Source organism: Scyliorhinus torazame, chromosome 19 (assembly GCF_047496885.1).
Source record: "Scyliorhinus torazame isolate Kashiwa2021f chromosome 19, sScyTor2.1, whole genome shotgun sequence".
NCBI lineage: Eukaryota > Metazoa > Chordata > Chondrichthyes > Carcharhiniformes > Scyliorhinidae > Scyliorhinus > Scyliorhinus torazame.
In genome coordinates, this window is record NC_092725.1 from 124,724,996 (window position 1) to 124,741,408 (window position 16,413).

General features: G+C 46.1%; 1 protein-coding gene across 1 annotated transcript in view; it reads right to left on the minus strand.

The window, feature by feature from the left end:
- ptprq (protein tyrosine phosphatase receptor type Q) overlaps nucleotides 1-16,413 on the minus strand; it is a 304,885-nt gene that overhangs the window by 3,533 nt on the left and 284,939 nt on the right. The window contains exons 56-58 of the mRNA XM_072485165.1: nucleotides 15,923-16,071; nucleotides 14,900-15,035; nucleotides 12,332-12,455 (exon numbers count right to left, since the gene is read on the minus strand). Of these exons, the coding sequence (XP_072341266.1) occupies nucleotides 12,332-12,455; nucleotides 14,900-15,035; nucleotides 15,923-16,071 (409 nt within the window). The remainder of the gene's footprint in view (nucleotides 1-12,331; nucleotides 12,456-14,899; nucleotides 15,036-15,922; nucleotides 16,072-16,413) is intronic.

Below are 16,413 nucleotides of genomic sequence, written 5' to 3' on the forward strand. Positions count from 1 at the left end.
TGTCACACTGCCATTGGGAGGAGTCAACATTGGTGGGGGGGGGGGGGGGGGGGGAGATCAGGTCACCAATGGGGATCCATAAAAATAGGCCCTGACGAACTATGCACAGGCTCGGATGTTCACCCCCAAGTCCACAATTGAGGGGATGAGGGGGGACACACCTGGGTAGGGGAGGCCCTAGATACCTTTGCATGCCTGACCTCTGTCTAATGTACAAGGAACCTTTCAAAAAAGGCAAAGGTATCTCATGTCTAACAGCTCACCATCTCCTCCTCAAGTGTAATTAGGGATCAGCTGTTGCTCTATTTCTCTGATTCTAAATATGGCGGTCAATGTGGTCACCTTCCTTAATCCTAATTACGTTTGCTTTAGCGTCGCCAGGTATCTCTCGATACCGCCACAAGGTTCAAACCCGAATACTGATCAAAGAACCAATACACCAGTTAGTTAGTTCAAAGTCAATACTATTTATTTACACACACAGTAATATCTACTCAGGCACAAAGTACTACAAACTAAACTATCTCTAACGCTAACGCCTATACTTAACTTCGGGTGCCCACTCAATCAGAGGAACAATGGCCGTTCGGATCTGAGGCTGCTGGGTTCGAAGTGGTACAGGGGAACAGCTAAGGTCGTCCGTCTGGTAGCGAGCGTTGACCTTGGACTTACTTGCTGCTGGTGCAGCTGGTGGACGGGTCTCTCCGCTTTGAGAGCCGAGTCCAAGAGAGCGATTCTCTCTCGGGGGTTTCTTCTTATACCCAGAGGGGCTTCGCACGCTTTTGGGTGGGCCTTAAACTTGGCCCCAATTAATTGGGCCGTATCTTGATCACTGGTATTGATCTTGACCAATAAAGGGGTGGGTGCCCTGATGGCTGGGCGTGTCCTAGGTGGCCGTTGGCCTGGCTTTGTTTACACTGTCGGTTTGGGGAACTGGCGCCGGGGTGTCTGGAGCTAGATCGGTTGCTTGAGTGTCTTTCCTTTGCTCCTGGAGATGGGCCATCAATATGTTAATTGACCTACAGTTTCAGTCTTGTCTGGGAGCTAGCTCTCAATGCGCATACAGGTTCTGTGCCTGCTTGCTTTCTTAACATTGTCCATAGTTCCCTACATTCATTGCGAGCATCCATTTTGTATTCCGGAAGTGGCCATCCCAGATGGCTACACTCCCTCCTTGTGATCCTCAACACGAAGGATCAAATCACTGCATCTTCTTCATTCTCCTCCTAAGTCGGGCACCCATAAGCAAGGACAGGCACTACACTACTCTGTCCTATGGATTGAAACTTTTACCTAATTTACTTTATGTACACACATCATTATAAAATTCTATGGGGCGCAATGACATTCAGGCATGCATTCCAAAATAAAAAAACTGGAACCTCTAACTGTCCTTAATCTAAACTATCCTTAATTAATCAAAAGAATTTACAACATTTTAATTCTTTTAAACTGTACAACCTTATCATAGAATTTACAGAGCAGAAGGAGGCCATTCGGCCCATCGAGTCTGCACCGGCTCTTGGAAAGAGCACCCTACCCAAGGTCAACACCTCCACCCTATCCCTATAACCCAGTAACCCCACCCAACACTAAGGGCAAATTTGGACACTAAGGGCAATTTATCATGGCCAATCCACCTAACCTGCACATCTTTGGACAGTGGGAGGAAACCGGAGCATCCGGGGGAAACCCACGCACACACGGGGAGGATGTGCAGACTCCGCACAGACAGTGACCCAAGCCGGAATGGAACCTGGGACCCTGGAGCTGTGAAGCAATTGTGCTATCCACAATGCTACCGTGCTGCCCCAAATAGCAGCAACACAGGTCTCTCTGGCTTGGCAGTCAGGCACAGGGTTTTACTTTTCCTTTATTAGAACGAACAAACACACAAAAAAACGGATGTATTTTAATTCACTTAAAGGGGTTGGGGGGGGGGGGGGGGGCTTTGTTGAAGTCCGAAAATAGGGGATCTGAATGTGTATACCAGAGTGCGGGAGGCTTTCCTCCTCCATTTCCTGAGTCTTAGTGTCTGAACGACACTGCAGAGTATCGCAATTACTAGTCGTGCTTCCACAACGTAGGACAGGGAATACCAGGTTATGAACTTGTCACGCAAGGTTGGTGTATTGGTTACTATCTCGGGGTACAGTGTATGAATGGGGTGGGAAACATTCAAGGCCTGTGTGGTAGAGGTCAGGGGGGTAGCGTCCGCGCGCAGCTGGAGGGATCCCGCTAAGATCCAACTGTAAAGCATGATGGTTGTCTTCATCATTTCTTCTTTCATCTTCTTGAGGATTCTGTGGTTCCGGAGTTCTATGGACACAAGCGTAATTTCTGTTATTATCTTGTTTAAGATTTTGTATGTCTGTCTGTCTGTCCTTTTATTGCCAATTACCCGTTATAATTGGTCACCATCTGTGACTCCCTCATTTTATTTTTTAAACCAAATATTTGGGAAAGACATCCGAGAAGGAAAAATACTGACACAGTGCGAGCCGTCTCGCAGCCTGTGCAATGTACCATCCCAGTGTTTGAGGATGTAAATAGCATTTGGAACGCAACATAAGGGTCGCCATAAAACAAACAAAAGAGTTTCGAACTACATGTGCCAAATGGGGTGCGTATGGGCCGCGACGGGTAAGAATATGTGGAATCCCGGGGTAGGACGGTGACCAGTGCCGTTTGTGCTCTACCTGAGCGTAGCTGACCAGATGTGAGTCCTCAGGCGGGGGGGTGGGGGGGGGACCAGTGCCGTTTCGCCACTGCCTGAGCGACCGGTAAGAATGGTAAGAATTTGTGGTCATCGTGGGGGTTGCATTTGTTGCTAACTTCTACCTTCAAAGCAGAAGAGCAGTTATGATCGGTTTGTCTGTGGACAGACTTGTTCCATTAACTGCCAGTGGGCGTTAAAAGAGTGGTGGCGTGGGACCATGAAAACTTTAAGTGGAACAACAACATTTAACATTCACAGTAACAAACAAACAAACATAACAAACATGGTGCAGGTTCCATCAGAAAGGACACCGTAAATCTCCATCGGTTCCTTTTTTACCATCATCTGGACACCTCAGTGCTCTAAAGCGAACAGAGTCGCAAAGGGGATCGTTTGGTGGGAGTCAGACTCTATGTCATCATCTTCTCCCGGTTGCCATACTCTTGACTGAAGTAGGTTTGCTAAAGCTGCTTGGGGCGAATTGGGGTCCATCTCATCATTCCGGATGAACCTGAACAAATTGTCTCGGTGCCAGTGTTTTGTATCGAGGTTGGGGCTGCCACGGGGTAATCCATAATCGTCGGGCGGTGGGTCTGGATCAGGGGCTTTAATATACGTCATTTCAAAGGGGTCGCTGGAATCATGTTCGGAGTCGCTGGGAGTGGGGCCTGGTGCGGGGGTGTAATCGTAGCGTGTTGTGCTGGAGCTGTCGCTATCGCTGTCGGTTGGAGGAAGGGAACGGCGGAGTCGAGCCTCTGGGGATGGAGTTGTAGTCGTGTCTGAGGATGGGCTGGACAGGTTGGGGGAGGGTAGGAATATGTCGTTCGTGGGCGGGGCGTGCTCATCTGCTGCTGCAAGCGAGAGGTGGTGTGCATGGTTGTTCTGCGAGCCATCAGCCTTAAGCTGGTTTATGTGGAACCACGCAGACTTGCCATTTTAGGTGATTTTGTATACAGAGGGGCTGACTTTATCAGAGATGGAGTACGGTCCGGCAAATTTGGGGGAAAGGATTGAACTGGGGTTGGAAAAGGATAGCATGACTTGCTGCCCTACTACAAACCCTGTGGCGTGTACTGTCTTATCAAAGCAAACTTTGCTTTGTTTCTTGTGTGTCCCAAATCTAACAGCTGCTGCAACTGGGCTGCCTTTACATTTTCTAAAATCTGTTGTGCTGCTTTCTCATGCTTGAGGGGGGTGACTGCGGGGCTGGCCAAATCCAGTCCTAACAAATATTCCGTCCCTTTCATGGGGTGTCCAGTCATGAGGGCGTGGGGTGTGTATCCTGTTGACGTGGATGCCGTATTTCATATGAGCATTAATGCAAATGGGAGAACTATGTCCCAGGTGTTGTGTTGTTGCACCATTTTTCTGAGGGTCGCTTTTAAAGTTCTGTTCATTCTTTCTACTATGCCGCTTGATTGGGGGTGGTATGCAATATGGAATTTTTGTTTTATGCCGAAAATTGTAAGGACGTTTTTCATCACTTGTCCTGTAAAATAGGAGCCTTGGTCGGACTCTGTACTGCGTGGAAGTCCCCATCTTGTAAAGATGTGCTGAGTGAGGATTTTGGCTGTGTTTATTCTGGATGGAAAGGCTTCCACCCATTTTGTGAAGGTGTCAATGACCACCAACACATACTTAAAGCCATTCCTGCAGGGGGGTAGGGGTCCTATATAATCAATGTGCAAGTTTGTCCAGGGGCCATTAATGGGGCGGGTGTGGCTAAGCTGACCTTTTCTTGCGTATCTGTCCGGATTGTTCTGGGCACAGATAAAGCAGTTCTCAATGTAGTGAGTCACATCAGTTTTTAAATCGGGCCACCAGCAGAGAGGTCTGAGGTGGGCTAGGGTGGCCTCTATGCCTTGATGTCCATGGTTGTCATGGAATAGCCAAATAATCAGATTCCTGCCCTGGCTGGGGACTACATAAATTCCGTCTTTTAAAATCACACTGTCATGTGTGGTTAACGCATTTTTGTACTTATCGTAGGGGGCTGGGAAATTGCCTTTTAAAACTTCCCTGAGCTGTGTGTCTTCTGATTGGGCTGTTGCTAAATCCTGAATGTTGGTCTGTGAGACCTGAACCGTGTGTACTGGGGTGCTCTCGGGGGGGGTGGGGGGGGGTGGGGTTCCAAAAGTGACCATGTCTGGAACCTGCCTTTGCTAGGGCGTCAGCCTTAACATTACCGAGGGGGGGGGGGGGGGGGGGAGAAGAACGATGGTGGCTACGGACTTTGATAATTCCATATTTCCTATCTTTGGCTGTTCTCAGAATATGCTGGAGTAATGGGGCTGAGGGTAGGGGCTTTCCGTCTGCGGAAACATATCCTCTAGTTTCCCACAGGGGTAGGAATTCGGTTAAACTGTTGCAGGCATATAAACTGTCAGAATATATGTCTGCCGGGGTCGGGAACGAGTCAGGGTGGTCTACAAAGTACGCTAAAGCTACCAGTTCTGCTGCCTGCGAGCCTAAATGTCCTGGCAACTTTAACAAAATCTCTTCTAAGGCATTTACATAAATACCGCAACCAGTAATCCTTTTTCCGTTTAAAACTGTGGAGGAGCCATCCACATAGATTCTAAGGGGTGCGCATGTGTCTGTGGGCTGGGGTCTCTGGGGTGAAGTACCTGGTTTCGGGGGAGCTGACTTAGGTAAAAGGGTCCCGTGTTGTGTTTAGCGGATATTATTTCACACTCGTGTGGGGTGCCTGCATATTGTAAATTGTCAGCGAGGAAAGTGTGGGTCTTTGTCCTCTTAACTGCTCTGTCCCATCCCTGTAAGAGAAGGGTCCAACGGGCTGCACAGATCTGGCTGACTGTGCCATCCTTAAGTCTACCATCAAGTAGTAGCTGTGTTGGGGTGTGTTCAGTTAGAATGGTTATAGGGTTGATTCCTGTAATGTAGGCAAAGTATTGTACTGCCCAAAAAACTGCGAGCAGGTGCCTTTCGAAGGCAGAAAATCCTTGCTCGACTGGATCTAATGCGTATGCCATGGGGCCTAAGCGATCATGTCATTCTTGGAGGAGCACGGCCGAAAGGGTTCGGTCGGTAGTTGCAACCTCAATTGCATACAGGGAGAGTGGATCTGGGACCTGTGATGTGGGAGCTGTGCTGATGGCTCCTTTTAATGCATCCACGGCATCCGTGTGCTGAGGAAGCCATTCCCAAGGTGCCTGCTTCTTGAGAAAGTCGGATAGGGGCGCTGCCTTTGTGGCAAATCCATCAATGTGGTTTCTACAGTAGCCAACCAGTCGTAGAAATGACCGGAGGGCTGTGTTATTATGTGGCAGGGGTAATTTGACGATTGAGTCGATTCTTTTCTGCTCGATCTCACGTTTGCCATGTGTGATTACTGTTCCTAAGTACATCACTTTTTCCTGTAAGATCTGGGCCTTCTTGGGGTTCACTGAACAGCCAATTTGTTGTAGGAGTCCTAATAATTTGGCGAGAAGCGAAATGTGCTCTCCCTTTGTGTCCATCTGTAGAAGCAGATCATCTACATATTGGACCAGACAATCGGGTCGGGAAAATTTTGCTAATCCATTTGCCAGCTGTCAGTGGAAAATGGAGGGGTAGTTGTGGAAGGCATGTCCACGTATAATGTTGTCCCTGGAATGTGAAGCAAATTTATAGTGGCACGCTTTATCCAATGGAATGGACCAAAAGCCGTTGCTAATGTCCAGAACCGAAATCTTTTTTGACTGTAGTCCCTGTTTGAGCATGGTCTCGGGACTCGTGGCTACGGCGGGGGCTGCTACTGGGCTTACTTTGTTCCGTTCCCGGTAATCAATGGTCAGTCGCCATGATCCATGAGGGTTTCCTGACGGGCCAAATTGGTGCATTATTCATGGAGGCTACTGATCGGAGTACGCCTTGATCAAGCAGACTCTGTATAACGTTTGAGGTTTCTCCCTCTGCCTCTTGGGGGAAACCGTACTGCTTTTGGGGTCTGGGGTCGGGACCTGTAATATTTACCAAGCCAGCGATCTTGCCACAGTCGAGTTTGTGCTGTGCAAATGCTGCTTTGTGTCGCTGCAGGACTTCCCTAACTTCTTTGTTCTGACTAATGGCTCGAGCGTCGAACCAGAAGCCTCCAACTGTGAGCGTGGTGGGGGCTCATGCTGCCTTTGCCATTTTCCACACACATTTATTTACTGGATCGAATGAGAGATTGTGGGAGCTCATAAAATCAATGCCTAAAATGTGTTCGGCTGTCTGGGGTAGATCGACCAGAACTACGGGATGTTTTGTTTTAATGTTCCCTATCTGGATTGCTACAGGAGCTGTGATGTATCCCTGCTGTAAATGCCCTGTAAAACCGCTGAGTATAATGGTGTCCGTGGTGGGCCACGTGTCTCGCTGAAACATCGTGGAGGAATTGAGCATGGTGCGGGACCTTCCTGTGTCCCAAAGGAATTCTACGGGGTGCCCCCTGCCACTACCGGTCTACCGGACTTGTCCCAAAGGGTGTCGCAGACCCAAGTTGGGGAGTCCGAACACAGTCAGTCAGTGCCGTTCATATCTGTGTTCTCAGAACGGGCGCTAACACTGTGAATTGGCTTTGCCCTATTCTTATTTAGGGCGCCTGTCTGAAATGAAATGAAAATCGCTTATTGTCACGAGTAGGCTTCAATGAAGTTACTGTGAAAAGCCCCTAGTCGCCACATTCCGTCTGCTAGTTTCTCTGCTGCTTCTGGGGCCCATTGTACTCTCGTGCGAAGTGTCCTAATTGGCCGCAATTATAACACGCCTGGGATTTGGTCTGCTGTGGGCTGTTTCTTCCCTCATTTACCCATAGGGGGTTCTGGTGCGTCCTAACTAGATGCATGTCTGCCTGTTCTTCCTCTGCTTTACCATGAGCTGTTTTACCTTGAATGGACTGTTCCCAAGCATGGGACAACCTTTTCAAAACCCATTTCTTGTTGTGGACCTCGCCTGAGGGGTCGTAACTTGCGCAAGCTCTCTGTCCTGCCTCTGTCCCATGAGAGACTAGGATGCGGGTCCATTTGGCCATATTATCTGGGATCAAATGGGCACGGGCTAACTCTCCAAACACCGCTGTAAAATGAATCCACAAGCGTCCAGCAAACGCTGTGGGGTGCTCTGTCTTCTTTCGCCTACACGTGTTTAGACCTTCTACGGGGTCTCCTTTGTTATAGCCGAGCGCATCTAGGATTGCTGTGTGCATTTCTTGGAGTGTGCCTCCTCCTACGTTTTGTGGGTCGGGAAGGGCTGCCACGACTGAAGGGTCGAGGCTTAAAACTGTGAGCTTCACTTGCTCCTTTCCATCCAGGCCGTACATGGTTGCCTGTTGTTTGTCTTGCAAAGAACTGGTGGGGGTCCGATGTGGGTAGGAACGGTGTAATCTTATCGCACGCATCCCGTAATTGAGTGACGGTTAATGGGGTGGTGTACAGAAAATCTGGGTCTCCTTCTGTTGTGGCCCTGCGCTGTGTGGTGACAGGGTTCATAGGATTGCGTTCTGCCTGTGCAGTTGGGGGCTGGGGGTGCTTTTCATTTTTGTGGTTTGTCCTGTGTACATGTTCCATGTACATATCTGTGGGCAGTCTCATTTAACTCCTGCCAGTCGGGGCCATTTTCTTGGTCTAATTGGGATCCAAACGTGCTCTGGAACCCATTTTGGACAGAAAGTATAGATTGCAGTTCTGCAATTTGCTTCCGGCACTTTGCGTGATCTACCGAGCTCTGCCTTTGTTCCGTCGTGGAAGTGTAGAGTGCTCGTAGCGCTGCGTTTAAATCGTTACACTGTTTCTGTCACTGCCCAACTTGTTCCGTTTCCTCTCTTACCAACACTGCGCGTTGCGTGTCTTGGTAGGCTTTGTCATATTAGGACTGAAAGCTGCTCAAATGGGCGAGACAAGATTGGTGTGCCCACTTGGCATCAGCCATCTCCTTGTCCCTCGCCGCTAACTGCTCTCTCAGTTCCTCGTTCTCTTTCTCATATCCACTCACATCTCCTTCACTATTCTTGTCTCTTTCCTCAATCTCTCTATGGAGCGTCCTCACAACCTCCTCTTGCCTCACAATTGTGCCAAGCAGGACACGATTGCCATCGGCTTGCGAGCTTTCCCTAAGCTCTTCCTATGGATCTCTGTCAGGTTCTCCCACCACGTATGCCCTATACTTCCGAGACCTGTTTCATCATTCGCACAAAATTCACTCCAAAGGGGCAATCCTTTCTCTTTGAGGTATTTTCTAATCTCCTCTTCCCATACGGGACACTGTCCTACTCTACTGGTCGCTGCAACCTCGAATTTTTGGGGGCTCATAATGCGTTCCATTGCCTTCATTGCCATTTCTATCGCTATCTCTGGGGTCTCTACTGAATTTGGAACAGGGGTGATAAAGTGGTGATGTAAACACGGGTATGGCTTACGCTAATTTCTGGCCTACAAAACTCCCGACAGTTTTACGCAAAAAATCTCTCAGGTTTACCTGATATCCCTGTTAGTACGCATGCAAATAACGCACTTCCGAATCTTGGTGATTTGATCAGTATTGGTCTCACACTTGTGGGTTTTTTCTGTTTCCAATTGGATTCTAATTCAAATTTTGGGTTCTCTCGGAGTGACTAGGCCACTTCTAGGTCAAGTCCCACCAGAGTCGCCAGTAATGTTGCTCTGTTTCTTTGGTTCTAAATATGGCGGTCAATGTGGTCGCCTTCCTTAATCCTAATTATGTTTGCTTTAGAGTCGCGAGGTATCTCTCGATACCGCCACAAGGTTCAAACCCGAATACTGATCAAAGAACCAATACACCAGTTAGTTAGTTCAAAGTCAATACTATTTATTTACACACACAGTAATATCTACTCAGGCACAAAGTACTACAAACTAAACTATCTCTAACGCGAACACCTATACTTAGCTTCGGGTGCCCACTCAGTCAGAGGAACAATGGCCGTTGTTCGGATCTGAGGCTGCTGGGTTCGAAGTGGTACAGGAGAACAGCTATGGTCGTCCATCTGGTAGTGAGCATTGACCTTGGACTTACTTGCTTCTGATGCAGCTGGTGGACAGGTCTCTCCGCCTTGAGAGCCAAGTCCAAGAGAGCGATTCTCTCTCGGGGGTTTCTTCTTATACCTGGAGGGGCTTTGTGCGCTTTTGGGCGGGCCTTAAACTTGGCCCCAATTAATTGGGCCGTATCTTGATCACTGATATTGATATTGACCAATAAAGGGGTGAATGCCCTGATGGCTGGGCGTGTCCTAGGTGGCCGTTGGACTGGCTTTGTTTACGCTTTCGGTTTGGAGAACTGGCGCCAGGGTGTCTAGAGCTGGATCGGTTGCTTGAGTGTCTTTCCTTTGTTCCCGGAGATGGGCCATCGATATGTTAATTGACCTACAGTTTCAGTCTTGTCTGGGAGCTGCCTTCTCAATACGCATACAGGCTCTGTGCCTGCTTGCTTTCTTAACATTGTCCATAGTTCCCTACATTCATTGCGAGCATCCATCTTGTATTCTGGAAATAGCCACCCCAGATGGCGACACAGCAACAAATGGTGACCTTGCCCACAATGTCCATAAATGAATTGGAAATAAATGTAGAGAAGGCTCACATACTCTGGGCTGACAGGCTTCCCATGCATGAAGTTAGGAAATGAACGTAATACCGTGGGTGGAATCTTGTGTTCTCTCCAGTGGAGGGTTTGATGGTTGGAAGGAGGGAGGGGGGTGAGGGCAGGGGACTGTGCTTGGTGATCCGCCATCATCCTACTTTCATCCTGACTGAGTCCATGGTGGGAAGGTCCATGGAGAGCCTTCCAATGCAGCCAGCAATTGAGTCCCATCAGTGCACAATTAATGCCACTGCCACTGGTATTAACCCTGTGGAGGATGGGGGACTTTCCTTGCAGGGAACATGACAAGAAAACCCATTTGGGGTTGCTTGTGTGCTCCTGTGGGAGGGGGGGGAATCTCTTGATCAAAGCCACTAAGTACCTATTGAGAGACTCAGTATCATCCACTGAGACCCACCCCTCTGTCCTTGCTGGCAAACTCATCCCCCCCGCCCCCCCATCAACCACGGAACCACCACCGCGACACATTATACGCCTCTAGCCTGGGACCCAGCAATGATCCTAGACCTTGCATGGTGTTACCTTTCCAATAACGCTGTGTTCAATTGTGCTGCCATTCTCTGATTGGCTAGCAGCTCATGGGATGCGGCACTTCCACTCCAGGTGTCCTTGATTTGAAAGGAAATTCTGCCTGTCAAGTGCCTGTCTGGAACAAGACGTGTTGGGCCTTTCCTGAAAGAAGCATTGGCCCTCCAGAGTGCAGCTGAGACCCCTATCACCTCCAGAAGACTATGCTCCATAACCATAGTGTACCATTTTTATGTAGTTCAACTGCTGGAAGATTTCCAAACAGCTGTTGAAAAATTAGTAATCATTTAGGCATTTTCTCTGTTGCTGCAGGATTTTCATTTACTTTTTCCATTTCGGAAAGTGCCCAGAAATATAAGAGCACATTAGAACTGAGGTGAGGAGAAATTTCTTCACCCAGATAGTGGTTAATCTGTGGAATTCACTATCACAGAAGGTAGTTGAAGCCAAAACGTTGTGTGATTTCAAAAACGAATTAGATATAGCTCCTGGATCAAGGGATATGAGGGGGAAGGTGGGATCAGGATATTGAACATGATGATCAGCCATGATCTTAATGAATGGCAGAGCAGGCTCGAAGGGCCGAATGGCCTACTCGTGCTTCTATTTTCTATGTATGTTTCTAGGTATTGTTTTCAGAAGGCTGATGTACCAAAGCTATTTTTAAAATCTAACTTCTAGTAGGAAAAACCCACTTATTTATTTATATTTTCAACATTTTCCTGATGTTGAGGTAAATACTGTCCATTTTTCTTCAGTTGGGAATCTGGAATAGTTTGAATTTTAGATTGTTGTTTCCGCCAGTCTCATTATGACTTGCCAAGAATAGGCAGGACTTGCCTTACAAGATTTTCTGCCCATTTGATTGACAGCAGAGACTGTGGTTTGAACTCTGTCTCTATGACTTGGAGCCTAACAGTCTTCCACAGTGTTTCAGCTTACCCACAGGAGCATTTCCTCATATTAAGCTCCAGTAAGCCCTGTTCCATATTATCTTTGAAAGTCATACAGCTAGAGTTTTATATATGTATATATAAATTATTTTTATGGAGGTTTTGGAAATGATTAATTGTCCCTGAGTTTGTGATATTTAAGATTGTTATGGAGTGAGGTAGAGGGCAGCACATTGATAAGTATAAACTGAAAATTACTCTGAGTGATATTATCGTAGGAATGTTTATAATGTTTCCATTTCAATGCCTGCAATGTTATATGAATAGCTAATGTATTTGCATCAAGTTCCTATTTGTGCCTTTCTAATGAAGGCAGGAATCGGTGTGCTAAAAGTTTAACACAAGTGTTAAAGCAGTGGACAGGAGAATTTGATGGATGTGCTCAGAGTTCATACTGATTGCAGTTATTTTCAAGATATGCTTCAAAAGGTTTTTGGATTGTAGTAGCAACAACAATGTTCAGCTCTAAAAATGTTACAGAAAGGGCTGCTTTATGTATAATTAAGTGAATTACTAAAACTTGTCTTACTACCTTCCATTGTATCCAGAGAGTCCATTTTTTGCAAAGCAGCATAATTTACAAACCACAGTGATCGACTGGTTCCTTTGTTGTTCAATAGGTCCAAAGCACACTGATGTAAGAACATGTACTGAGCCTGCATTCAAATAGATGTTGGAACATTTTTAAATATTACAAAACAAAAATACAGCTTAATTTAAATCGGAAAATTTAATCATCTATAATTAAAGGGCGCTATTCAGCGACCGTCTTGCGCCTGATGTGGGTCTGGGCGCAATGGGTGAATCCCGCGAGATCCCCAAGTCAGGCTCCGCACCCGTCCGATCGCGAGTCACCAGGCTTGCTCCGCCCGGTGCGATCTGGATCTCATCCTCACTGGGCAGGATCCAGATCTGCATATTTAAATGTGCCTAATACCAGGCAAGGCTTTCACCCAGCGCCCGGGAGTCAACGGCCGCACCTGTGAGACCTCGACAGGGTGTTGTTTAGCACTGGTTTCTACAAACATGGACACAGCATGATCGCACCTTAGGAGGTCTAGAGACAAAAATATAGCTTAATTTAAATTGGGAAATGTAATCATCTATTATTAGAGGGCACGATTCAGCGACCGTTTTGCGCCTGGCACGGGTCTGGGCGCAATGGGTGAATCCCGCGAGATCCCCAAGTGGTTGGGTCAAGACAGGGTAGTACCTGGGCACTTTGGCACTGTCAGCCTGGCACGCTAATAGTGCCACACAGGATGGCAGTGTCAGGGGCACTGGCAGGGTGCAAGGCTGGCAATGCCAAGGTGTCTGGTTGCCAGGTTGGCACTGCCAGAGATCAGGCCCGGTCGCACCATCAAAGGTCAAAGTAAAAGATTCCATGGCATTATTTCAAATGAGAGTCGGGGAGCTATTCCCAGTGTCCTGGTTGATATTTTCCCCTCAATCAACATCACAAAAGCAGATTTCCTCGTCATTGTCGCATTGCTGTTGGTGGGAGCCTGCTGTGTACAAATTGGCTGCCATGTTTCCTACATTACAACAGTGACTACATTTCAAAATGACTTCATTCAAGTATATACATTCAAATTGCAAACTATAATTTAACTCTTCCCGCAAACATCTTAAAGTGTTTCACATCACAACATGTTAAAATGTAACTTAGTCAAATGATACATATTCCTGTAGTCACACAAATGCTCAGTTTCACTACATATGTTCTGTTAATTTGCAACATTTCAGCGATATTTCTTTGCTTATAGGTCACACTGGCTGATAACTGGCTGATAAGCAATCACGGATGGTGAGCTCCCAGTAGCGGTATTTGAAGAGATGATGTTGGATAATATTGATAATATAGGCACACTAGGAATCTGGAAGGGGTGAAACCAAAGGCTAGTACTGCCTTCCTTTTGTATGTTTTCTTCCCTGGAACTGAGAGAAGCCAACTCAATGAGCCCCGATGGAATGACTTTTATGCTGGGACAAGTTAAAGCTTCAAGCGGTCTTTGGTACTCCCATTCACCTATCGTCCCTGCATTTTCTGACCTATGTCGGTTTCCGATCAAGCAAAAATGGAAGTACGGATAGAAAAAGCTATAAAAAACGGTAAATGTGAGTCTGGTCTTTTTATGTAAAGCTTTGAATACAAGAGTGAGGGAGAAATGTTTAATTTGACAGGACATTGGTTAAGTCACGGTTGAGGGCCTGCACGCAGTTTTGTGCATCACACTATACGACGGATACAGAGCACCCAATCACTCATTCACATATGCCATGCCCTGATCTACAACTGTTTATTACTATGTAAGCAGATTTGATGGTGTATCTTGCAACCAACATTGTAAGATATAAATCTTTTTTGTTTCTGGAAGCTAAAAATCAATGCCCTTGATGTAAATCCACATGTATAAGCTATGTTGCATCCTGTACAATACATACACAGATGTTTGCAGCTACTTTAATCAGTTCCAGTCCCTTCATTAATGACTGGGGTTTGTCAGCACAGGTTAATGGTCAGAGAATCTGCTTTGTTGACTGGGAGGAAGTAGGCTCAGTGGACGGCACGGTGGCTCAGTGGTTAGCACTGCTGCCTTACAGTTCCAGGAACCAGGTTCAATTCCAGCCTCGGGTAACTGTCTGTTAGGAGTTTGCACTTTCTCCCTGCGTTGGTTTCCTCCAGGTGCTCCGGTTTCCTCCCACAGTCCAAAGATATGCAGGTTAGGTAGATTGGCCATGCTAAATTGCCCCTTTGTGTCCAAGAGGTTAACTGGGGTTACGGGGATAGGATGGAGGTGTGGGCTTAAGTAAGGTGCTTTTTCAAAGGGCTGGTGCAGACCAATGGGCCAAATGACCTCCTTCTGCACCCTAGGGATTGTATTCTATTCTGGGCTGGATACCACCTCGAGTCGCAGCAGGACTACTGTGTTACATTGTGAGGTTGCAGGTAATGTCAGTAAGCTCCTAATAAAACAAAATGCTATGATAACTCAAATTTGGCATTACAATCAAGGTGTAAAAGGCAACAAAGATAATCTGGTTCACATTAGTGAGCGCGGAATCAGTTTGCCTTGGTAGAAATGTTCCACTTTCTTACCAGGTTCTGAACCATGCACATTCGTTCACTTCGCAACTCTGCCACAAATCCAAAGATGTCCACAAAGTCATGGTGGTTCACATGCTGTAAAAGGTGATCGAGTGCAATGAAGACCCCTGTCCTTCCTACCCCAGCACTGAGCAAAAGAAATGGAGAAAAAAAAAACTTGCTCAGCCACATCCAAAACGGCTCCCATAAGTCATAGCACTTACAGTTCCACATGTTTGTCCCATAACGCATTAATATTTCAAACTCGTTACTGCAATGTAAATGGACATTACAATGAAATGTTCCTATATTCTTTTACACGTTATTTTGGCTCCTTAATTATTTTTAAAATATTATAGTTAGTAATTTACTTGTGTTAATCATTATCTATATCATATTCAACTTGACTTACGTGTACGATTATACATTGATTCACATAGCTCAGTTTTGTTGTCAGCTATAATGCTTAGAGTAAGAAGTCTTACAACACCAGGTTAAAGTCCAACAGGTTTGTTTTGATGTCACTAGCTTTCGGAGCGCTGCTTCTTCACCTGAGGAAGGAGCAGCGCTCCAAAAGCTAGTGACATTGAAACAAACCTGTTGGACTTTAACCTGGTGTTGTAAGACTTCTTACAATGCTCACCCCAGTCCAACGCCGGCATCTCCACATAATGCTTAGAGTAAGACAAAAACTGCCAAACAAGTATTTTTTGCAAAACTTTCTTCCAATTTTAAATTTTATCTGAGATAAAATTGGAAAGGATTGTGGCCGAAAATTAGGGATAATTCAGGGACGAGGGCTATTGCTGCTTCACTGTCCTAACATTCTGTCAGAATTGTCTTCTAATTCCACGAATCATTTAAATTACTGGAATAAAACACTAATGTTCCATAATTTGCAGCGGGATCCATCACTTTTTACAATGGCAATATACTTCAACTGCAACAGGACAGAGGGGAATTTATATTCATAATAGATCCTAGAACAACACCATTCGTGTTATAAATAAATAGATCTGTTCGGCAAATTCCTACCTGCAATGCACAACAATAGGGGTGTTATCATTGGCTCTGTTTGCACGAATTAGCTTCACAAAATGAATCAACGGTGCAGAGATCTCAGGAACACCATGTTCAGGCCAAGACGTAAAGTTGAATTGCGTCACCATCATGTAATCGCCATACTGCTCGAATTGAAATCAATTGAAATAAGGTAGACTATTCAAATCTTAAATTACATTCAAGAACAACATTTTTGTTAAATTGAGGGTTTCTAAAGGAAGTTTTATAGTAAGCTGGGTAAGCTGGGAAGAAAATCTGAAAGTTTGGAGCTGAGGTACATTAGAACATGCTTATTCCGTATCCCTGAAATGACAATTATTTTTCAGCATTAACATTCCTCATTTCGAAAAGTATAAACTTCAAGCTAATTTTTTTTAGCAAATTTAAACAAATTTGTGCTTACCTGATGGCTGACCTCAACATTATTGCAAGTGCTATAATGAGTCTCAAGCATTTCTCGCAAA